General features: G+C 38.0%; 1 protein-coding gene and 1 pseudogene across 1 annotated transcript in view; both read right to left on the bottom strand.

Moving 5' to 3' along the window:
• Positions 1-24,831, bottom strand: part of LOC138173295 (vomeronasal type-2 receptor 26-like) — a 59,402-nt gene that overhangs the window by 23,350 nt on the left and 11,221 nt on the right. The window contains exon 3 of the mRNA XM_069103271.1: positions 13,286-14,074. Coding sequence (XP_068959372.1) covers positions 13,286-14,074 — 789 coding nt within the window. The remainder of the gene's footprint in view (positions 1-13,285; positions 14,075-24,831) is intronic.
• Positions 3,306-5,058, bottom strand: LOC138173296 (insulin-like growth factor 2 mRNA-binding protein 1 pseudogene; annotated as a pseudogene).

The raw sequence follows: 24,831 nt of genomic DNA, 5'->3' as shown, positions 1-24,831 counted from the left end.
ACCCTGGTTTTTGGGATAAGAATTCAGTATTTGACAAAAACTGCTGGGAAAACTGGAATGTAGTATGGCAGAAATGGGCCATAGATCATTATCTAACGAAATTTACCAAAATCAAGTCTAAATGGGTACATGATCTAGGATAAAGGTTGATACTGTAAGCAGTCTCCTAAAACAAGGAATAGTTTACCTATCAGACTTGTAGAGAGGGAAAGACTTTATGACTAAACAAGAATTAAAGAACATTATAAAATGTAAAATGGATAATTTTGACTACATGAAATTGAAAAGCTTCTGTGCAAACAAAGCCAATGTAACCAAGATTAAGAGGGAGGTGGGAAATTGGGAAAGAATCTTTGCAACCTATGTCTCTGACAAAGGACTCTCATTTCTAAAATATACAGAGAATTGAGTCGAATTTATAAGAATACAAGTCATTCCCTAATTGATAAATGGTCTAAAGATATGAACAGGCAGTTTTCAGAGAAAGATATTAAAGATATCTATAGGCACATCAAGAAATGCTCTAATTCACTATTGATTAGAGAAATGCAAATCAAAACAACTCTGAGGTAGCACATCTCACCAGTCAGATTGGCTAAGATGACAAAACAGGAAAATGACAAATGTTGGAGAGGATGTGGGCAGATTGGAACACTAATGCATTGCTAGTGGAGTTGTGAACTGATCCAGCCTTTCTGGAGAGCAATCTGGAATTATGTCCAAAGAGCTATAAATACTTTCATACCCTTTGATCCAGCAATAACACTCCTAGAGTTGTATCCCAAAGAGGTAATAGAAATGGGAGAGAGATGTACAAAAATGTTTATAGCAGCTCTTTTTGTGGTGGCAAAAAACTGGAAATTAAGGGGGTGCCCATCAATTGGGTAATGGCTGAACATGTTGTGGTATATGCATGTTATGGAATAATTTTGCACTATAAAAAGCGAGGAGCAGACGGTCTTCATTTTTACCTGGAGAGGCTTATACAAGCTGATGCTGAGTGAGAAGAGTAAAACCAGGAGAAATTTGTACACAATTACAGACACAATGTATGTGTGATGACCAACTTTGATAGACTGGACTCTTCTCAGCAATGCAGTGATATGTCAATCCCAAAAGACTCATGATGGAGAACTATGGGTATCCAGAGAAAGAACTAAGTTTATATCCAGGTGGAAGCAAAATATCCAATCTTTTTCCTTCTCTTCTTTGGTTTTATGTCCTCTTTACCATTTTTCATTCCAGCTTGTACAATCCATCCTTATAACCTGACTGATGTATGATGTGAAAGTATTTACAGATTCTATACTTTACTATATGCCACCATGGGGGGGTGAGGAGTGGGAGGGGGACAAAATGTTAAACTGAAGGAATTGTGGAATTGAATCCTGTAAACTAAAAGGAAACCAACAAATTAATTAAAAAATAAAGTAAGAAAGAAAAAAAATAAAATAAAGAAAAAAAAAGAAGAAAATGTCAAGCCACTCCAGTGTCTCTGCCAAGAAAAATAATTGGGTTATGAAGAGCCAAACATGACTTGAAGCAACTCAAAGAAAAACAACAAAACTGAAAGAAAATTATACTGTCTTACAGTAGGAAAAAAAAAGAAAAATATTCACTAGAAAAAAATTAGATGAAGGAAAATATAAATCTAAATACTAAATTTAAATGTGAATGTATTAAGCAGTACATTAAAACAACAGACTGTCATGTTGGATAATAAATCAAAATCCTCAAATTGTTTAGTCATAAGAAGTACATTATAAAACAAAGGCAAATACAAAATAACACTTGGAAGGAAGGAAAAATTTACTTTTCATCAGGTGAATGCAAAAAAAAAGCAGGAATTGCCATCATGCGATTTTTTTCTTTTGCTTGTTAATTTTTCGCATATAAAATATCAGCAAGCCAAAAAAGGGGGGGAAAGGGAACAAATAAAAAAGAAAAGAAAGTGGTTGGGGACAATTGCTGAGGTAACTCCATAACTTGAGGTAGTTTTACTATCACTCACAATATCACCTAACTCCGCCCATATCTTGGGTTTTGTTGCAAGATGGAAAGGAAGGTAACTTCATGCATGTGGCCTTCCCACACACACACAGACCTTCCTGTCTTCCCAACACACATGACAGCATTTTCCAGGGTGTCATAAAGTTCATCACCTGGCTTGGTGTCTAGCAACAATCAGCTAATTAAATGGTACCCATGCTGGTAATTCCCTCCACCAGATAATGATGGGTCTAAGTGAAAGTGTCAGCTCCTGATTTCCTTTGGCCTTCTCAGTGTTTTCAAACCCACATCAGTTAAACCTGAGAAAGTGAGTTTGTCTTTTTTTAACCCATGGGATCCCAAGGATGTTAGATTTTTAATTTTTCAAGCACCTTTTGTTTAAGCCAACAGCAGCTAGGGAGGACATAAGCTTACAGATACACAAATAATCCATCAGGAGAGAGTAGGAAGAGCAGCATACCTTCCTGAGGGGCTAATTGTTGAGGAAAACTTTCTAGTTAATGGACTTAACATTTATATGGAGCTCAGGGTAATTAGAGGTCAAAGTCCCATCCTCAGAGAGGAAAAAATAGGGACTACTCATCTCATTCTCCATCAGCTTTCCCAAGACCAGTCAGTGTTCCCCATGGATTTGTCTGCCCTCCTGATACCATAAGAGAGACTTGATATCATATCATCCCAGCCATGAGGGCCAGGGATGGGGAGCACCATGGTGGGGATTGCTCAGGTCCTCAATGGAGCTTGAGCTTTGCCAAGCAGGAACTATCAGCCGCCTTTCAAGGTTCTCACATCCAATTGTTAAAACAGACTTTTAAGAGAACAAGACCTTGAATATAATCCACATTTAAAAGCAATTTACACTGAGCTATAATTTGAATGAGGAATGCCCAGTGGGAGAACAGACCACAGGGCTGAACCAATTGGTTTGGTGTTTTAGAATAACTGATCTTCCTTATTGAAACATTTGTTTTAGGGCAGCTAGGTGGCACAGTGAGGAAAGTGCCGGCCCTGGAGTGAGGAGTACCTGGGTTTGGATCTAGCCTCAGTCACTTAACACACACACACACACACACAAACACAAACACACACACAACCTAGCCCTGTAACCTTGGGCAAATTACTTAACCCCAATTGTCCTCCAAAAAAAGGCAAAGAGGAAAAAAAATTGTTTGGAAGTGTGGGAAAATCTGATTCGATATCTTGAGTGAGCATCCCTGATTCCCATTCATTCTTAAGCTTGCCACTCTCTTTTGACTTCTATTTTTCTGTCCTGGGCCAATAGGGTTGGAGGAAGATTATTTCCTCCATGCCTGAGTCTGGTTGTTTTGCCCCTTCTGGTGCTGCTGTTTCACTTGATCAAGGATGTCTCCGATCTTACGCTGTGCCACGTGGCTAGCATAGAAGTGTCCAATGATCTTGACAATGACTGGCTCATTCTCATCAGGAGTCTGATCTCTAGGTACCACCGAGAGATTTGGCTGCTGTCACATTCTGTAGCTCATTGACAGGTTTGCTGCCTTTGTCGATGACTCTGCCAGCTGCTGATGCAGGCACCCAGATGTGGGTCTCCAGTTTTATCTCTTCCTTTGGACCAAAGAAGTTCCTTCAAAACTCCTTGAGTTTTCCATAGATTCTTCCCTTAGCCTTAAATTGAGCCTGGGGGGGGGGTGTCCAGTGACGATGACAATCTGAACTTTGGAATCTGGGGTTTCTGGTGGAGCAATTTTGATGGAGGCACTGGCAAACCTTCACAGCTGCTTGATGTGCCAACCCTTCTTGCCAATGATGGCACCCACTGCCTGGGCAGGGACCAAAACCTGCACCATTTCCTGCTTTGGGGCCTGCAAGAAGGAGCTATAGGGGGCTGCCCTTGAGAAACTGCTTGGAGGTGGGGGAACTGGAACCAGATGAGTCTGGGAAGAGGCCCAGAGCAGCCAAGTTGAGGATAGGGATCAAATGAGATTGCAGGCTCATGGCGGCTACATCATTTACATAGTCCTCTCAAACTTTCTTTGTAATCTTCTGCTCAGCTTTACAGCAGTTCTCAAAAGAACCCTTAACTGTAATGGTCCTCTCAGGGTTGTAAAGGGTCAAGTCTTGCAATGCAGAAATGGTGATTTTGGTCTCTGTATCCTCTTCCACTTTTTTTCAGGTTTCATGCTTCTTTGCCAATTAGACATCCCACAAAATTATTGTGGGCCAGGATCTTCAGAGGGACCTCATCAGCTCTCTTGGGATCTTTTGCTAATTTCTGCATGATTTCCAGAATCATCTTGCAAGCAGAAGAGCACCCTTCCAGGGTAGAGTGAATGCTGATGGCCTTCTAAGTTGCTCCAGCATTCTCCTTTTGGTGAACATAAATTTTAGACTGGGTCTGCTTAGTAATATTATGAATGGTGGCTGATTCCTTTCCAATGATGGCACCCACATACTGAGTGAGCACCAGGAACCTGGGCAGAATATCCGTTATCTGCTGCTTAGAGGGAGCACCTGCCACCACAGGTGAGAACTGTTGGGGTTGACCCTGGGAATTAAAGAAACCTAGTGACAATTCTAAGGACCCTGAGCCATGTGCTCATCAAGGATGTAGGAGAATTTCAGTGAGTGGTTCTGCAGCTGGAGGCCACTCAGCTTCTTGATGGTTTGCCTGGTCTGTTCCGGATTGGAATAGGTAACATTGACCACCACAGTCTCGTTCTTGGCATGAACTTGCTCGCAGATGTCTACTGTGCCATACCAAGCCAGTAGGCTGTCCAACACCTCCCATAGAAGCTGGGGTGGGATATTTCAGATCTGAATTTTCCAGGCTCCTTTATTTTGGGGGGAGAGAGTGATCAATTTCTAGTGTTTTCCCCTGCAGTTCCACTTTCCCACAAAAAAATGATGGCTTTCATTGCCCAGTGTTCATCAGGGCAGTCAGTCTATGAAGGTGTAGCTGGATTTGACCAAATACTGACTGCTATAGGAGATCTTACTCTCGGCAAACATTTTGTCCAGTTCTGCTGGGGTGAAGCTCTCGTTCAAATTGCCAGTGTAGAGTTTATGCATGGTGGTGGTTTGGGGGGACTGGAGAGAGACCCCTGGATCACCAACCCAACAGGGAGAAGGCGAAAATCCTAGTCCAAGAGGTGGGGGGTCAGAGTGCTAAACTTTATCTCTACCCCAACCCTAAAGTTATCCGGAACGAAAAACCATCATGCGACTTTTATTTATTTTTAGCTCTTTTATTTTTATTTTTTATCAAATGCTTTATTAACATCTAGTTTATAATATTCATTTCCACAAGATTTTGATTTACAGATTTTCTCCCCATTTTCCCCTCCCCACCACCTCAAAATAGAGATCCCACTGGATATCCCATCCTCCAATCTGCTGTTTCACATATATTCTCCCATGCTCCCTTTGACTTTTCCAGTAGGGCATGGTGGAGCTCTATGCCCCAGTGTTTGTATATCTTATTTCCCAGTTACATGTAAAATAATATTAATAATAGTATATATATTTCAAACATTTGATTTTAAAAGTTTGAATTCCAGATTCATTCCCTTCCTCCCTTGTCACCCACCCATAATGGAAAGATAAGCAATTAAGGATAGGTTGTACATGTGAAGTTATACAAAACATTTCCATAGTGGATACATTGTAAAGACTTACTATACGGTCCTCTATGGCCTGTAACCAGCTCATATTTTCCTTTGAAGCTTTTGGTGCAGGAGTTCTGATTTAACTGTCTTCCTCCTGTTTCATGCTTTTCTCCTTTTTGCCTCCAGAAAAGGAGTCTAATGTTAAATTTTTCTGTTTGTTTTGTTTTCTTTGCCTGGTCGTGTTGCCCCTCAGTCACTTGACCCCTGGGTTTTTTGCCATAGGATTCTGCCACCAGACAGGGGAGCTTTTGTCCCAAACGCTGGGGTTTTCTCAGCTGCTGGAGGTTTTAGTTGGGTCTCCGCTTTGAAGCCATAGAAGACCTTAAGAAGCAGATAAGAGAAGTGGAGGAAAAATTAGGAAGAGAAATGAGAATGACAGAAGAAAATTATGAAATGAGAGTCAACAGCCTGAGTGTGGAAAATTACACCTTAAAAAACAGACTGACTCAATTGACAAAAGAGGCTCAAAAAGGCAATGAGGAGAGGAATACCTTAAAAAAACGAATTTGCCAGATGGAAAAAGAAGCTCGAAAGCTCAATGAGTGGAAACATTCCCTCAGATTTAGAATGGAGCAAAGGGAAGCTAGTGGCTTTATGAGAAATCAAGATACTCTTAAAGAGATCCAAATAAAAGAAAGAATAGAAGGCAACGTGAAATATCTCATGGGAAAAACCACTGACCTGGAAAGTAGATGCAGGAAAGATAATTTAAAAATTATTGAACTAACTGAAACCATGATCAAAGAAAGAACGTAGAAATCATCCTCCAACAAAATCTCAAGGAAAATTTCCCTGATATTTTAGAACCAGAAGGCAAAATACAAGTTGAAAGAATCCACCGATCACCTCCTGAAAAAGATCCCAAAAAGAAAACTCCTAGGAATATTATACTCAGTTTCTGGAATTCCTAGACCAAGGAGAGAATATTAGAATCAGCCAGGAAGAAAAAAATTTGGATATTGTGAAAGCAAAATCAGGATAACACAGGATCTGGCAGCTTCTACACTGAGGGATTGAAGGTCCTGGAATATAATATTCCGCAGGGCAGAGGAGCTGGGATTAAAGCCAAGAATCACCAATCCAGCAAAACTGAGAATCATGTTTCAGGGGAAAATATGGTCATTCAGTGGAATAAAAGACTTTCAAGCATTCTTGCTGAAAAAACCAGAGTTGAATAGAAAATTTGACGTTCAGATACAAGAAGCAAGAGAATCTTGAGAAGGTAAAGAGGGAAAAGAAATCATAAGCCACTTATCAAAGTTGAAATATTAACATTCCTACATGGAAAAATGATAATTGTAACTGCTTAAACTTTTCTCAGTATAAAAATAGTTGAAGGGAATATATATATATATGTAGGAGGGTATATGGGCGTATGACTACTTATGTGAATGTGTGTATATATGTTTAAAGGCATACATAGATAGAGGGCACAGGACCAAGTTAATAAGAAGGGATGATGCTTAAAAGGTGAAATTAAAAGGTGAGAGAGGAATATAATGAGAGGAGATGGAGAGAGACAGAATGGGGTACACTATCCCATATAGAAGAGGCAAAGGGACAATGGTTACAAAGGAGGGGAAGAATAGGAATGCAAAAGGAAATGGGTCAACCTTATTCTCATTTAATTTGGCTCGGGGAAGGAATGACATACACACTAAATAGGTTATCTTACCCTACAGGAGAATGGGGTGTAGGGGATGAGAGGGGGTGTGATAGAAGGGATGGCAGGCTGGGGGGAAGGAAGTTAGAAGCACTCACCTTTGAAAAGGGACGGGATCAAAGTAGAGAATAGAACAAGTGGGTGGTGGGATAGGAGAGAGGGAAATATAGTCAGTCTTTTAAAATATATCATCTACGTTAATGTTTTGCATTAGCTACACATGTACAACCTATACAGAACTGCTTATCTTCCCAGTAAGGGTGGGTGAAAAGGGAGGAAAGGAATGAATCTGGAATTCAAAGTTTTAAAATCAAATGTTTAAAATTATTTACATGTAATTGGGAAATAAGATATACAGGCAGTGGGGCATAAATTTCCTTACTGGAAAATTCGAAGAGGGTATGGGAGAAGATATGGGAGAGAACAGATTGGAGGAGGGGATATCCTGTGGGATTTCTATTTTGGGGTCGTGGGTAGGGAAAAACCTGGGAGAAAATTTGTAACTCAAAGTCTGGTGGAAATTAATGTATTGGAATTAATAATTGAAATTAATGCAATGGAAATTACTGTGAATCAGAAGTTAATAAAGCATTTGAAAAATGAAAAAAAAAGACTTATTATATTTCTTCCTGCCTATCCCACATCCCACTTGTTCTATTCTCTACTTTGATCCTGTCACTTTTCAAAAGTGGGTGCTTCCAAATTCCCTCCACCCCCCAGCCTGTCTTCCCTTCCATCATCTCCCATCTCATCCCCTTCCCCCTTACTCTCTTGTAGGGTGAGATACCCTATTTAGTGTGTATGTATTCCCTCCCCGAGCCAAATTCAATGAGCATTAAGTTTCACCCATTCCCTTTTGCCTTCCAGTTCTTCCCCTCCATTGTAACCATTTTTCCTTGTTTCTTCTAAATGAGATAGTTTACCCCATTCTGTCTCTCCCCATCTCCTCTCATTAAATACCTCTATCACCTCATAATTTCATATATTATGAATTATCCCTTCCTATTAAATTGGTCCTGTGCCCTCTATCTATACATAGCTGTACACATATATACAAATATTCACATATGTATTAATAAGCCCATATGCCCTATATATATATATATATATATATATATATATATATATATATATTCCCTTCAACTATTATCATCCTGAGAAAAGTTTCATTAGTTACAATTGTAGTTTTTCCATGTAGGAATGTTACGATTTCTTTTCCCTGTTTACCTTCTCATGCTTTTCTTTCTTCTTGTATCTGAATGTCAATTTTTGTATTCAACTCCAGTTTCTTTCATCAAGAATGCTTGAAAGCCCTCTATTCCAATGAATGACCATATTTCCCCCTGAAACATGATACTCAGTTTTGCTGGGTAGGTGATTCTTTGTTTTAATCCCGGCTCCTTTCACCTTTGGAATATCATTTTCCAAGCCCTTCGATCCGTCAGTGTAGAAGCTGTCAGATCTTGTGTTGTCCTGATTGTGTTTCCCCAATATTGAAATTGTTTCTTCCTGGCTGCTTGTAATATTTTCTCCTCGACCTGGGAATTCTGGAACCTGACTATAGTATTTCTAGGAATTTACTTTTGGAGATCTTTTTCAGGAGGTGTTTGGTGGACTCTTTCAAGCTCTATTTTGCCCTATTATTCTAAGACATCAGGTCAATATTACTTGAGAATTTCTTGAAGAATGATTTCTAGGCTCTTTTATTGATCATCGCTTTCAGGAAGTCCAATACTTTTTAAAATTATCTCTCCTGGATCTATTTTCTAGGTCAGTGGTTTTCCCAAAGAGATATTTTGCATTGCCTTCTAATTTTTTTTCATTTTTTGGATCTGTTTAAGATTATCTTGATTTCTGATAAAGCCACTAGCTTCCATTTGCTCCAATCTAATTCTGAAGGAATGATTTTCTTCAGTGACCTTTTGAGATTCTTTTTCCATCTGGCACATTTGGTTTTTTAAGGCATTTTTCTCCTCAATGCCTTTTTGAGCCTCTTTTGTCACTTGAGTTAGTATATTTTTAAGGTATTATTTTCTTCAATCAGGTTGTTAACTCTCATTTCATAATTTTCTTGCATCGTTCTCTCTTCTCTTCCCAATTTTTCCTCAACCTCTTTTATTTGATTTTCAAAATCCTTCTTAAGATACTCTATGGCCTGTAACCATCTTGTATTTTTCTTGGAAGCATTTGGTGCAGGAGTTCTCACTTCACTGTCTCCCTCCTGTCCATTCTTTGATCCTTTTGTCCCCGAAATGGGAGTATAAAGTTGAGTCGCTCTGCTTACTTTGTTTCTCTTGTTTGCACATGTTGCCACTCAATTACTTGACTTTGGGGCTTTTTTTCACAGTAGGACTCTGCTACCAGCCAGGGGAGCTTTGTCCCAATCCCTGAGGTCTTCTCACCTGCCAAAGGTATTAGTTGGGTGCCCTCTCTGAAACCTCCGCATGCTCTAGTAAGCTGATCGAACACCCCAGGACCTCCACCCTAGACTGCAATCCAGATCCAAGCAGGTTAAAGCAAGAGTGATTACCCCTAAGACTGGTTTCTTGGTCCCCCTACAATCTTCTGGCCAGGAGCTGAAGCTTCCATGTGGCTGTGGATGCATGACCATAGTACCTCAGCGGTTTCTCCCTCTAGGGGATAAATGCCAGAGCACACTGCCAAACTACTGGATCCCAAATACCACACTGCACTGACCTCTCACTTTTTCCTCAGTATTTATGGGTTGATAATTCTGGAAACTGCCACAGATGCTGGTGATCTGAAGTTCCTCCAGCCTACAGCTGTCTGTGGCCACTCTGAAGCTAAGATCTCGAGCTTGCACAGGGCTTGGGTCAGTTCCCAGAGTTCTGTGCTGGCAGTTTCCTTCTGGCCTGCTGCACTGTACTCAGTGGAAGGTTAGCTTCTCTGTGTTATTTTGTCAGTTCTGTCACTACAAAGTTTGTTCAGAGTCACCTTTTATATGAATGGGAGGAGATGGAAGCTGGAACCCTGGACGTCCTGTTTCTACTCCTCCATCTTGACTACACCCCCCATATTACGATTTTTAAAAAAAGAAAAATTAAATATTGAAAAATTAAAAGGAAAAGGAAAAACAGCCAAGATGATAGAGGGAACTTGATATTTCTGCTGAGCTCTCTCAATTCAATTACTCTAAACAACTTTTAAGAAATAACTCAAATCAAATTGAGTGGGATAAACCAAGAAAATCAAAGTGTCTCATAATGTTCTAAACAATAAAATAATTAAATCTTAAAGAATGTGAATTCATACAAAGAAGAAAGAAATTTAAAGAAAATGAGAATAATATGACAATGAGCAAAAATTTGTGGAATGCAGTCAAAATATTACTTAGTGAAAATTTTGCCTCTTGAAAGGCTTTCATCTATAAAAGATTTTTCATCAAAAAAGGAAGCATTTCATTGAAATGGGCATCCAACTGAAAAAAAAGAACTAGAAAGAGGACAAATTCTAAATCCAAAATTTAACAGCATATTAGTAATCACAAAAATAAAGGAGAGATTATTAAAATTGAAATTTTAGAAATTGAACTAATAATAAAAATTAGGGACTAGTTTTATGGAAAAAACCTCTCAAGTAATTTTTTAAAATATTAATTCATATTTAACATGCTTTTTAAAAACTTTCGAGTTCCAAATTCTCTCCCTCCTTCCCATTCTTCCTCCTACCCACTGGGAAGGCAAACAAAATGGTAACAATTATATATATATATATGTGTGTGTGTGTGTGTGTGTGTGTGTGTGTGTGTGTGTGTGTGTGTGTATATGTATGTATGTATGTATGTATATATAAAATCATGCAAAACATATTTCCATAGAAGCAATATCACAAAAGAGAGACAATTAGTAATGAAATTATGCTTCTATTTCCACTAAGATTTCTTCACTTATCTCTTTATTTTTTTCATAATGGATCCACTGGATTCTCTTGGATCATTGACATGATTAGAGTAGCTAAGTCATTCAAAGTTGATCATCATTACGACAGTGCTGTTACTGTGCACAATGATCTCCCATTTCTTCTCACTTTACTGTACATCAGTTCATAGGTTTTTCCTTGATCTATTTTTTTCTAAATGTACCCCCACATCATTTCTTCTAGCACAATATGACTCCATTGTAATCATAGTGACAACTTTTTCAACTATTCTCCAATTGATAAGCATCCCCTCAATTACCAATTTTTACCACCAAAGAAAAAGTGCATGTACATATAATCTTTTTCCTTTTTCTTTGATCTAATTGGGATACAGACCTAATAGTGGTATTGTTGATTACAAGAGTATGCAAAGCCTTATATATTGTTTTTTTGAGCATAGTTTCAAATTTTTCTCCAGTTTGCAACTCCACCAATAGTTTATTAGTGTACCTATTTTCTCTAGTGAATAGTGATCTAAAACATTTTATATATAAGCAAAAACAACTTTAATTTCTTTGGATTTTCAAGTGAATTATGCCAAAAAGTTTTAAGGAACAATTAATTCCTATAAAAATAAATTGTTTGGGAGTCCTACAAAAATGCTTTTGTTATGCAAATATGGTTTTGATACCTAAGTCAGAGAGAGCAAAAATAGAGAAAGAAAATTATGGACCTATTCCATGGTGAATATTGATGAAAAAATGTTAAGTAAAATTCGAGTAAGAGTGTTGTCTTTTGTGCTTAAAAAGGACCAACATGATAACTCTGTCTGGTTGTGACTGATTAGGCCATCACAAGTTTAAGAAGTTCTACCACAGATCAGGCACAAATAATGCATACAGACATTTATAGCATAGATATATCTCAATTTGCACATCCTGTATTTCTTTTCAACTACTGCATTTCTGCTTTTCTCAAAGAGAACAATGCCATATTTGATGCTAGCACATCATGTTGGGCAGATGTCTCCAGTGTTTCAAAAACAAATGCAAAGTTCTTCAGAGAGACTTTGAGAGTGTCTTCTTCTGACTTCCAAGAGTCTTCTTCCCTTTCCCAAACCCTTCATTCTTTTTAACTTCCATAGTACTGTTGAGAGCACCACTTTTCACAATCACCCAGGCTCCCAAAGTAAATGTCATCTTTAATGCCTCACTCACATTCATCCCTCTCACCCTATGTCTAATCTGATACCAAATATTGTTGATTCAACTTCATAACATTTCTTATATTTGCCATCTTCTCTCTTCACACGTTGTTACCACTCTGTTTCATTCTGCCATCACTTTCATCCTGGATTCTTGTAATAGGGTGATTTTTGGTCTGCCTTCCATAAGTTTCTCCCTACTATGGTTCTTTCTCACTATAAATCTTTCACTACCCATCTGTCAAAATAATTTTCCTAAATTTCAAATCTGAAATTACAATAACCCCTGCCAAATAATTTCCTATTAAATAAACTCCAGCATCAAGTATACAATCCTCTGGTTTTTACTCTCAAGTCTTCCAAACCTGCACCCTACTTTTAAAAAATATGTATTCTAGGATTCAGTGACACTGCCTTCCTTGCATTCCTCAAAAAAAAAAAAAAGAAAGAAACACACTCCATCTCTTAGCTTTAGGTATTCTTGCTATCCTTTATGCCTAGAATGTTCTTGCTACTCACCTATGCTTTCTGCATATTGTGGACTCCTTATATCTATAGGAGGGCCACTGCAATCACTCTGAATTCCAATGTCTCCCTTCCCTTAATAATTTCAAATTTATGATTTATAAATCTTATTAGTGCACAGTTGTTTGCATGTTATATCCACAATTGAACAAATCTCCTTGAGATCAAAGACTCTTTTACCTTTCTTTGCATCCCAAGCCCTTAACACAGCATTTGGGACATATTAGGGACTTGATGAATGTTTGTTGACTGAATGATTCCCAACTCAAATATACTGTAGAAGGAGCCCAACCTATGCTATTCTTGGTCAGGCTTCCATTTCCTGGCAATGAAAAATACACACTTTTAAAAGAATATTACCTGCCATGGATGAGGAACCCAGCTTTCCCCCTTTTCTGATTTCATCAGGAACATTTCATGGAGGGTCCAAGCCACGGCATAGACACCATTGTAGATGGTGTAACTCAAGTCAGACATGGTCATGTCAAAGTAAAGCAAAGGCAAAGTCTCCAAGGAGGCATTTAGTGCACATTGTCCTTGATTCAGTTTTTCAGGTTCCTCTGTACATCCAAATGTTGAGTGCCAGAATTCTTTCAGTGCAATGTCCTCTGAGTATTTAGTAGGGTTCACTGACCTGAGAAAATCTTTAAAATTAGGAACTTCCCTTGTTAGGTGTGAAAATGTAAGTGCTCCATGAAAATTATAACCATCAATGTATTGAGGTCTCATAGTAATGTCCCAGTAGGAAGTAGTGACCCACACCTTATAATTCGGGAGAAAAGGAAATTGTGAATATCTCAAGATCATTAATGAATCTGTGTCACCATGAATGAAAATCACTCTGGTTGTGGATGCTATGATCCTGGGTATGAATGCCATGTGTGATTCTTTGTGTCTTCTCTCACTGACAGGGATCTTCTCTGTGAAGGACACACAGACACCATTATTTGCCATCTCCAATGTCAGTTCCTGAAGGAATTCCTCACCTCTCAGGTCATCTACTGTCACCACACCTACCCATGTCCATTTAAAATGAATCATCAGTCTGACCAAACCTTTATGTAGGAATGAGTCCTTGGGAGCCACTTGGTAAAGAGAAGGAAAATGTGCCTTGTCACTCAAGATGGGATCAAATGGCCCAAAGGTGATCTGGATGTGAAAGAAACATGGGAAAATATGAAATCTTAAAATATGATCATAATGTAAGTGCAAATGTGAGGGGGAAAACAGTCCAGTCAATTTTAGATTTGATACTTTAATCAGATGAGACTATTTCTCAAATAATCAAAATGTTAGACTAAGTGTGAGGCATCTTTGAAATCACTGAATGAAATTAAATGAGGCTGAAAAGAAAATCTCTTTCAGTAGCCTTGGAAATGTGTTCTTGCTTCCAGAAATCTAGAGATCATCTATAGGTTATCAATGGAGATTAGAGGAGAAAATAACTCCAGAAATTGAAGTATAAGGGCAGGTCAGTGGTGCAGTGAATAGAACACTAGAGCTGGAGTCAGGAGGACCTGAGTTCAAATCCAGCCAGATATTTAACACGTATTAGCTGTGTGACACTGGGCAAGTCACTTAACCCCAATAGTCCTGCCTTCCCCCAGAAAAAGCAAAAAGAAAATAAAAGAAATTGAAGTATATGATTTTTCAGCACATCACACATGCAAAACAAAGGAGCCATAGGAAAGAGAAGAGAAAACACACCTGACCATAGCAGAGCTGGAGTGAGCCCAGGAAAACTGATTCACCCACCCCAGGGGTGATTCCCAGATCTCTATTGCAGGACAGGGGTTTGTTGGAGCTGGGTAATAGACAAGTACAGGGTCTGTGACAACCGCAGCAGCTACTCCTGGAGGAACTGAGTAGATCCACAGTCTACATGTTTAAAAATCACCTACCTGAACTCCTGGGAGTCAAGATGGCAGAGTGAGCCTAAGGTGCACAAAAGACCTCCCCCCTTTTTTTATCTTTAAAAATATAGAAAACATTGCCCCAGGGGAAAATCCTGAAACAGTGGAACCAGCTGGAGGCTTGGGAGACCTAGAGGAAGGGTGTGGCTGTGGCTGTGGCTGTGTTGAGGCTAAAGTGGAGGTTGGGAGGCATTACAACAAGCCCCATCTCAGCTGCAGGAGATCCTGAAACCCAGTTGGGTGGAGCCAGCAATCACCAACACCAGAACACCAGGTCTGGCTTTGCACAACCAGGGGAATTGGAAGACATAACCACAGTTTCAGTAGCCAGCAGCTAGGCCCACCTGAGCACTAGCCCAAGGATAGGGAGATGGAAACCTGACCAGACCACCACTCCCCCACACCTCACACTGTGAGCTTCAGTGTAACTGATGGGAAACTCAAAAACTCCTGGTCCCTGGCCTTGGTCTCAGCACTCAGCAGCCAGCACCAGAGGCTACAGCCAAAAAGTCTGTAATCATGTCCCTAGCTCCCAACATTAGAGGCACGGATCAGAGCTGTCTGTGTCTCAGAAGCAGAGTTCCACTTTAAAAGTCAGGAAATAGGCAATCACAACGGGCAAAAAGGAAATTGGAAAACAAAGACTATAGCATCCTATTATTGGGAGTGGGAAGAACCAAATTCAGAATAGTACAGCACTGACCCTATATGCACATAAGAAATCTCAAAAGGGAATATAAAATGCTCTCAAACCCCAAAATCTTTCTTAGTATGGCACAAGAAGGATTTTAAAAATCAAATTAGAGAAGTAAAAGATAAATAGGTTGATTTATTTTTATTTCTGGATTTTTTTAAATTTATTTTTAGTTTTCAACATTCATTTACACAAGGCTTTCAGTTACAAATGTTTTCTTGATCTTTCCCCTACCCCCCCCCCACCAAGATAGCAAGCCTACTGAATACCACTTCCGCCAATCAAAGTGCATATGCTATTCCCTCCTTAGGTCAAATTCAATGAGAGTAAGGTTGACCCAGTCCCTTTCACCTTCTGGCACTTTCCCTCCATTGTAACAGTGCTCTACTGTCTCTTTTATATGAGATAATTTACCCTATTCTATCTCTCCTTTTCTCCTCCCATTATATTCCTCTCTAACCTCTTGATTTTATTATTTAGATATCATCACTTCCTATTCAACTGATCTTATGACCTCTGTCTATGTATACATGTACACAAATTTACACACACTCACATAAGTATTTATACACACATAAACCCTATGCATATATATATGCATACATATTTATATGTATACATACATACATGTATATTCCCTTCAACTATCCTCATATTGAGAAATTCTCATGAGTTACAATTATCATTTTTCCATGTAGGAATGTAAATAGTTCAACTTTAATAATTCCTTATGATTTATTTTTTTCTGTTTACCTTCTCATGTTTCTCTTGTTTCTTGTATCTGAAAGTCAAATTTTCTGTTCAGCTCTGGTTTTATCATTGAGAATTCTTGAAAGTCCTCTCTTTCGTGGAATGACCTTATTTCCCCTGAAGCATTATACTCACTTTTTCTGGGTAAGTGATTCTTGATTTTAATCCTAGCTCCTTTGACCTCTGAAATATCAAGTATTTGATATTTCAAATATCAAATATCAAAAATCAAGAAATATCAAGCCCTTCAAACCCTTAGTGTAGAAGCTGCTAGATCTTGTGTTATCTTGATTATATTTTCCACTCAAATTGTTTGTTCCTGGATGCATATAATATTTTCTTCTTTACCCCACAACTCTGGAATTTGGCTATCATATTCCTAGGAGTTTTCTTTTGGGGATCTTTTTAAAGAGGCGATCAGTGAATTCTTTCCACTTCTATTTTGCCCTCTGGTTCTAGAATATCAGGGTAGTTTTCCTTGAGAATTCTTCAAGGATGATTTCTAGGCTTCTTTTTTTGATCATGGCTTTCAAGTAGTCCAATAATTTTTAAATTTTCTGTCCTGCACATATTTTCCAGATCAGTGGTTTTCCAATGGAATAATTCATATTTCCTTCTTTTTTTTATTTGTTTGGATCTGTTTTATATTATTTTGACTTCTCATAAAGTCATTTTCTTCCATTTATTCTAATCTAATTTTGAAAGAATTATTCTCTTCAGTGAGTTTTAAAAATTCTTTTTCCATCTAGGAAATTTGGCTTTTTAAGGCATAATTCTCCTTATTGGCTTTTTGGGCTTCTTTTTCCATTTGAGTTAGTCTACTTTTTAAAGTGTTATTTTCTTTAGTATTGTTTTTTGCCTTTTTGGAGAGCAATTGGGTTTAAGTAACTTGCCCAAGGTTACAGGGCTAGTTGTTGTTTGTGTGTGGGGGGGGGGGGGGGGTGGGGGGGTGTTAAGTGTCTGAGGCTAGAATCCAACTCTGGTCATCCTGACTCCGGGGCTGGTACTTTACTCACTGCAATACCTAGCCACACCAGTATTTTTTCTCTTCCCAGTTTTTCCTCCATTTCTCTTGCTTGATTTTAAAATAATTCTTGCATTCCTCCATGGCCTGTAATCAATTGATATTTTTCTTGGAGGCTTTTGATGAAGGATTTCTTTTTGAGTTCTTCTCATTCCATGTTTTGATCCATTTTGCCCCCCCAAAAAGATTCTTTGGAGTCTCGGAATGGCCAGCAGACAAAGAGGCAGGACTGGAAAGTGCGGCTGGCAGAGGCAGGCCCAGAAGGGGCCTGATCAACTCGGAGGGCAAGCCATCCCACCAACCAGAAGGTCCACTACCAGGTCTATAAATAAAGGGCTGGGACTGTAAAGAGCAAAGTAAAAAGCAAATACAGGGGCCCCTGTCCTGGACAGCAAACATTCCTGGGGCTACCAGTTCATAGCCCAGAAGTAAAAAAAAAAAGCCCCTATCAGCACCTCCAAAGACCAGGGTGACAGAGTGAACCTCACTTGCTCCAAACTCCCCCTCTGACCCTGAAAACATAGTAACTCTTACCCCAGAGCAAAACACTCTACAGTAAAGGCTTGGGATCCTAGAGGAAGTGTGTGGCGAGGACCCTGCCTCAAAATGGGTAGAAAGCAGACTACAAAGACAAAGACTCTGGAGTCCTACTATCCTCAGAGAGAGGAACCATCCTCAGAGGGAGACAATGTGGACTCCACACCCAAAGCTGAAACTTCAATAGGGAATGGATCCCAAGCACAGAAGGCTCTCCTAGATGAGATCAAAAGGAACTTTGAAAACAAAATGAGAGAGATAGAAGAAAAAAATGAATAATTCTCTCAAAACCAAAATAGCAGAATTAAAAAAATAAACCATTATAATGAGGAAAAACATCTTTCTAAAAAAAAGTGTATGATATGGAAAAGCAGCTCCAAAAATTAACCAAGGAAAATGATCTGCTAAAAACTAGAATCAACAAAATTGAAACAAATAACTCTATGAGGAACCAAGAATCAATAAGAATGAAAAATTAGAAAAAGAGGTAAAATACCTCAAATAAAAAATAACTGACCTAGAAAACAGATCCAGGAGAGATAATCTGAGAATCATAGGCCTACCAGAAAAATATGATGAAAAAAATGAGCCTGGATAACATTCTCCAAGAGCTCGTTAAGGAAACCTGCCCTGAGATACTAGAACCTGAGGGTAAAATAGAAATCAAGAGAATCCACCGGACACCTGCTGTAAGAGATCCCAAACTGAAAAATAATCGAAATGTTGTGGCCCAACTCCAGAACTACCAGATAAAAGAGAAAATACTTCTTCAAGTGTCCAGAAAGAAAAAAAATTCAAATATTGAGTGTCCACAGTGAGGATCACTCAGGATTTTGCAGCCTCTATGTGGAAATATTGGAGGCAGTGGAATACAATTTTCTGGAGGGCAAAAGAGCTCGGGTTACAACCAAGAAATGGTCATTCAACGATATCACAAAGTTCCAGACCATCTTGATAAAAAAGCCAGAACTCAATGGAAAATTCAGCCTCCAATTAGGAGATGCAACAGTGACTTAGAAAGGTAAACAAGGAGAACACACACACACCCTGCTATTTGATAAGAGCAAACTGGTAATAGACAAGTAGAGGGCATGCGTATAAAATACACAAAATGACGATTAAAAAAATCTTATTAAGGGATACAAAGGGACTGCAATGGAAGAAAGGTAATGGAGTGGAAAAGGGTAAATTATGCCACACATAGAGGCATAAAAACTGTATAGCAGAGGAAAGAAAGGGAGGGAGTTGGGAAGCATATGAGCTTTTCCTTCACTGGTTCCGGTACAAGGAGTGAATAAAAACCAGCTAAGCATAGGACTCTAGGGAGAAGAAACGCAAAAAGTATAATTTTAGAGGGAAACAGGGGAGGGAGAGGAGCTTGGCACAAGATTTGTTCCTGTCACTTTTGATAAGAAGAAGAAATGACATACTTCATTAAGTATAAAAATATCCTACAGGCAGTAGGAGGGGGAAAGGGTTATGAAAGGGAGGTGGGAGTGGTTTGTAGGGAGGGAAGAAGTAAGAGGAAAGGGGAGGAAAAGGGAGGGGGGCTAAGGGAACACTGAGGGAGGCGGTGGTCAAAAGGGAAACTATTAAGGGGGGGAAGGGAGAAGGGAGGGAAAATATGAACATTAACAGGGGTGGCAATAGGATGGAGGGAAATAAACAGATAAAAATCATAACTGTAAATGTGAATGGAATGAACTCTCTAATAAAACAGAGATGGATAGAAGAATGGATTAGAAATCATAATCCTACAATATGATGTTTAAAAGAAACACATCTGAAACAAAGGGATACTCACAAGGTAAAGATAAAAGGTTGGAGTAAAATATATCATGCCTCAGCTAAAGTAAAAAAAAAGCAGGGGTAGCAATCCTTATCTCAGATGAAACAAAAGCTAAAATTGACCTAATTAAAAGAGATAGGGAAGGAAACTATATCCTGTTAAAAGACACCATGGAGAATGAAGCAATATCATTACTTAACATGTATGCACCAAGTTGTGTAGCATCCAAATTCCTAGAGGAGAAGGTAAAGGAATTAGAGGAAGAAATAGATAGCAAAACTATACTAGTGGGAGACCTTAATCTCCCCCTCTCTGAACTTGATAAATCCAACTTCAAAATAAACAAGAAAGAAGTTAAGGAGGTGAACAGGATTTTAGAGAGGATAGGTATGATAGATCTCTGGAGAAAACTGAATGGGAATAAAAAGGAATATACTTTCCTCTCAGTGGTTCATGGCACATACTCAAAGATTGACCACGTTCTAGGACATAAAAACCTCACAATTCTATGCAGTAAGGCAGAAATATTGAATGCATCCTTCTCAGATCATGATGCAATAAAAATTATATGCAATAAAGGGCCAGGGAAAGACAGACTAAAAACTAATTGTAAATCAAACAATTTAATCCTAAAGAATGAGTGGATCAAACAAGAAATTATAGAATCAATCAGTAATTTCATTCAAAAGAAAGATAATAATGAGACAACATACCAAAATTTGTGGGGTACATTAAAGGAAGTTCTTAGGGGAAGTTTTATATGACTGAGTGCATATATGATTAAATTAGAGAAAAGGGAGCTCAATGAATTGGGCATGCACTTAAAAAATCTAGAAGAAGAACAAACTCAAAATCCCCAATTAAATACTAAATTAGAAATATTGAAAACCAAAAGAGAAATTAATTAAATTGAAATTAAGAAAACTATTGAATTAATAAATAAAACCAAGAACTGGTTTTATGAAAAAACCAACAAAATTGATAGACCCTTAGTCAATATGATAAAAAAAAAGAAAGAAGAAAACCAAATTATGAGTATCAAAAATGAAAAGGGTGAATCTACCTCCAATGAAGAGGAAATCAAAACAATAATTAGGAATTATTTTTCCCAATTGTATGCACATAAATTTGAAAATCTTAGGGAAATGGATGAATATTTACAAACATACAAGTTGCCCAGATTAACTGAAGAGGAAGTAAATTACTTAAATAATCCCATCTCAGAAAAAGAATTTGAACAAGCCATCAGTGAACTGCCTAGGAAAAAATCTCCAGGGCCAGATGGATTCGCTAGTGAATTCTATCAAACATTGAAAGAACAATTTATTCCAACACTCTATAAACTATTTGGGAAAATTAGTGAAGAAGGAGTCCTACCAAACTTTTTTTATGACACAAATATGGTATTAATACCTAAATCAAGAAGAGATGAAACAGAGAAAGAAAATTATAGACCAATCTCCCTCATGAATATAGATGCAAAAATTCAAAATAAAATATTAGCAAAAAGACTACAGCAACTTGTCTCAAGAATAATACACTTTGATCAGGTAGGATTTATTCCAGGAATGCAAGGATGGTTTAATATTAGGAAAACCATCAGTATAATTGATCATATCAACAATAAAACTAGCAGAACCACATGATCATCTCAATAGATGCAGAAAAGGCTTCTGACAAAATACAATATCCATTTTTATTAAAAACGTTAGAAAGTATAGGAATAAATGGAGCCTTCCTTAAACTAATAGGTAGCATCTATTTAAAGCCATCAGCAAGTATTTATTATATGTAATGGGGAGAAGCTAGAAGCATTTCCCATAAGACCAGGGGTGAAACAAGGGTGTTCACTATAACCGCTCTTATTCAGTCTGGTACTAGAAATGTTAGCAGTAGCAATTAGAAAAGAAAAATAAATCAAAGAATCAAATTAGTCAAAGAAGAGACCAAGCTATGACTCTTTGCAGATGATATGATGATATACTTAGAGAATCTTAGAGAATCAAGTAAAAAACTACTTGAGACAATAAATAAATTTGGCAAAGTTGCAGGATATAAAATAAACCCACATAATTCCTCAGCATTCCTATATATTTCGAATGAAATTCAACAGCAAGAGATAGAAAGAGAAATCCCATTTAAAGTTACTGTAGACATTATAAAATATTTGGGAATCTACCTGCCAAAACAAACTCAGGACCTATATGAACATAACTACAAAACACTTTTCACACAAATAAAGTCAGATCTAACTAATTGGAAAAATATCAATTGCTCATGTCTGCATCGAGCTAATATAATAAAAATAACAATTTTACCTAAATTAAATCATATATTTAGTGATATACCAATTAATTTACCAAAAAACTACTTTATAGAGCTAGGAAAAATAGTAACAAAATTCATTTGGAAGAATAAACGGTCCAGAATATCAAGAGATTTAATGAAAAGAAATGCTAGGGAAGGTGGACTAGCTATACCAGATTTCAGTCTGTATTATAAAGCAGCAGTCATCAAAACTACTTGGTACTGTCTGAGGAATAGAGAAGTGGATCAATGGAATAGATTAGGCACACAAGATTCAGAAGTCAATGACTATAGTAATCTATTGTTTGATAAACCCCTAGACCCTAGTTTTTGAGATAAGAACTCAGTATTTGACAAAAACTGTTGGGAAAACTGGAATATAGTATGGCAGAAACTGGCCATAGACCATTATCTAACACCGTATACCAAAATCAAGTATAAATAGGTGCATGATCTACGTATAAAGGTTGATATTGTAAGCAGTCTCCTAAAACAAGGAATAGTTTCCCTATCAGACTTGTGGAGAGGGAAAGACTTTATGACTAAACAAGAATTAGAGAACATTATAAAATATAAAATGGATAATTTTGACTACATGAAATTGAAAAGCTTCTGTGCAAACAAAGCAATGTAACCAAATTTCAGAGGGAGGTGGGAAATTGGGAAAGAATCTTTACAACCTATGTCTCTGACAAAGGACTCATTTCTAAAATATACAGAGAAATGAGCCAAATTGATAAGAAAACAAGTCATTCCCCAATTGATAAGTGGTGAAAGGATATGAACAGGCAGTTTTCAGAGAAAGAAATTAAAGATATCTATAAGCACACGAAGAAATGCTGTAATTCAATATTGATTAGAGAAACGCAAATCAAAACAACTCTGAGGTACCACATCTCACCAATCAGATTGGCTAAGATGACAAAACAGGAAAATGACAAATGCTGGAGAGGATATGGGCAAATTGGACCACTAATGCATTGTTGTTCGAGTTGTGAACTGATCCAGCCTTTCTGAAGAGCAATCTGGAATTATGCCCAAAGAGCTATAAATACTTTCATACCCTTTGATACAGCAATACCACTTCTAGGGTTATATTTCAAAGGTGTCACAGAAATAGGAGAAAGACCCATATATACAAAAATATTTATAGCAGCTCTTTTTGTGGTAGCAAAGAATTGGAAATTAAGGGGGTGCCCATCAATTGGGCAATGGCTGAAGAAGTTGTGGTATATTCATGTTGTGGAATAGTATTGTGCTATAAGAAATGAGGAGCAGGCGGTCTTCATATTTATCTGGAGAGGCTTATACACAATGATGCTGAGTGAGAAGAGTAGAACCAGGAGAAATTTGTGCATAATTACAGACACAACATACATGTGATGACCAACTTTGATAGACTGGACTCTTCTCAGCAATGCAGTGATATACGTCAATCCCAAAATACTCATGATGGAGAGAAATATGTGCATCCAGAGAAAGAACTAGAAAGAACTGAGTTTATATCCAGATGGAAGCAAAATACCTGATCTTTTTCCTTCTCTTATTTGATTTTATGTCCTCTTTACCATTTTTCATTCCATCTGATACAATCCTTCTTTATAACCTGACTAAAGTATAATGTGAAAATATTTACAGATCCTATACTTGACTAATGTCACCATGGTGGGAGGGGAGGGAGGGGAGCAAAATGTGAAACTCAAGGAATTGTGGAATCAAATCCTGTAAACTAAAAGTAAACAAACAAATTAATTTAAAAAAAAATAAAAAAAAGAAATAAGACCCAAGGGGAAAAATAATAATGTGTAGTTAGTAATAATGATAAAAAAAATTCTTTGGTCTGTCTATGCTTCCTTTGCTTGCTCTTCTTGACAGCCAATTACTTGATTTTTGAGCTCTTTTCCTTGGTAGAACTCTGGCCCCACAATGGAGAGAGCTTGGTCCCAAATCACTGAGGTTTTTGCAAATATTGTCAGAGGTATGAGGAAGGCTCCCTCTCTACACACATCCCAAGCTGTGGCACACTGTCCACACAACCACAGACCACCACCCAAGACTGTGATCCAGATCCAAGCAGATCAAATCAATCGTGATCACCTTCTGAATGGTTGCATTGTCTCCCTGCAATCTACAGGCCAGGAGCTCTGGAGGCAGCCACGTGGCATCAGCTGTAGCTGACACTCCTCCTCCACCTCTTACCCAGGGGCAGGGGCCAGATCATGCTCTTCTGTCTCCTCATTCCAACAGAGTTCCTCCCTGACCTTTTACTTTTTCTTTCTTGTTTATGGGTTTAGAAGTCAGGAAACTGGCACAACTGCTGGTGATTCACTCTGCTAAAGTCTTCTCCAGCTGGTCTATGTCACTGGTCAGGGCTGCCTCAGGGCCAGAACTGTATTAGACTGTGCTAGGCTCCCAGCTCAGTGTGACAGACCCTCCTGTGAGCCTGCCAGGCTGCCTTCAGTGAAAGATTGGGTTTTTTTTCTGTCACTTTGTTGATTAAATAACTCCAAATTTTATTTAGAGTCATATTGTACAGGTATTGGAGATGGTTGGGGTGGAGCACAGATAACTTCCTGTTTTTACTCCACCATCTTGGCTCTTTCTCCAGTTCTGGACTCAGCCAATTATTTTAAAAACAGAAGTGGCAAAATGGAAAATATAGTTTCTCTGAAGAAAACAACTCCTTAAAAAATACAATTAGTCAAATGGGAAAGGAGGTACATAACCTAACTAGAGAAAATAATTGCTTGAGAGTAAAAATTAGAAAAATGGAAAAGGAGATACTGAGGTAAAAAAAAATCACTAAAAATTAGAGTTAGACAAATTGAAGCTAATGGTTTTATGAGGCATCAAGAATCAGTCAAACAAATCTAAAGAATAAAAAAATAGAAG

This window comes from Petaurus breviceps, unplaced genomic scaffold (assembly GCF_028583685.1).
Source record: "Petaurus breviceps papuanus isolate PSGF00001 unplaced genomic scaffold, PetGlider_PUasm1.0 569, whole genome shotgun sequence".
Classification (NCBI taxonomy): Eukaryota; Metazoa; Chordata; class Mammalia; order Diprotodontia; family Petauridae; genus Petaurus; species Petaurus breviceps.
Note: the sequence above shows the minus strand (reverse complement) of the source record. Positions and strands in the feature narration are given on the sequence as shown.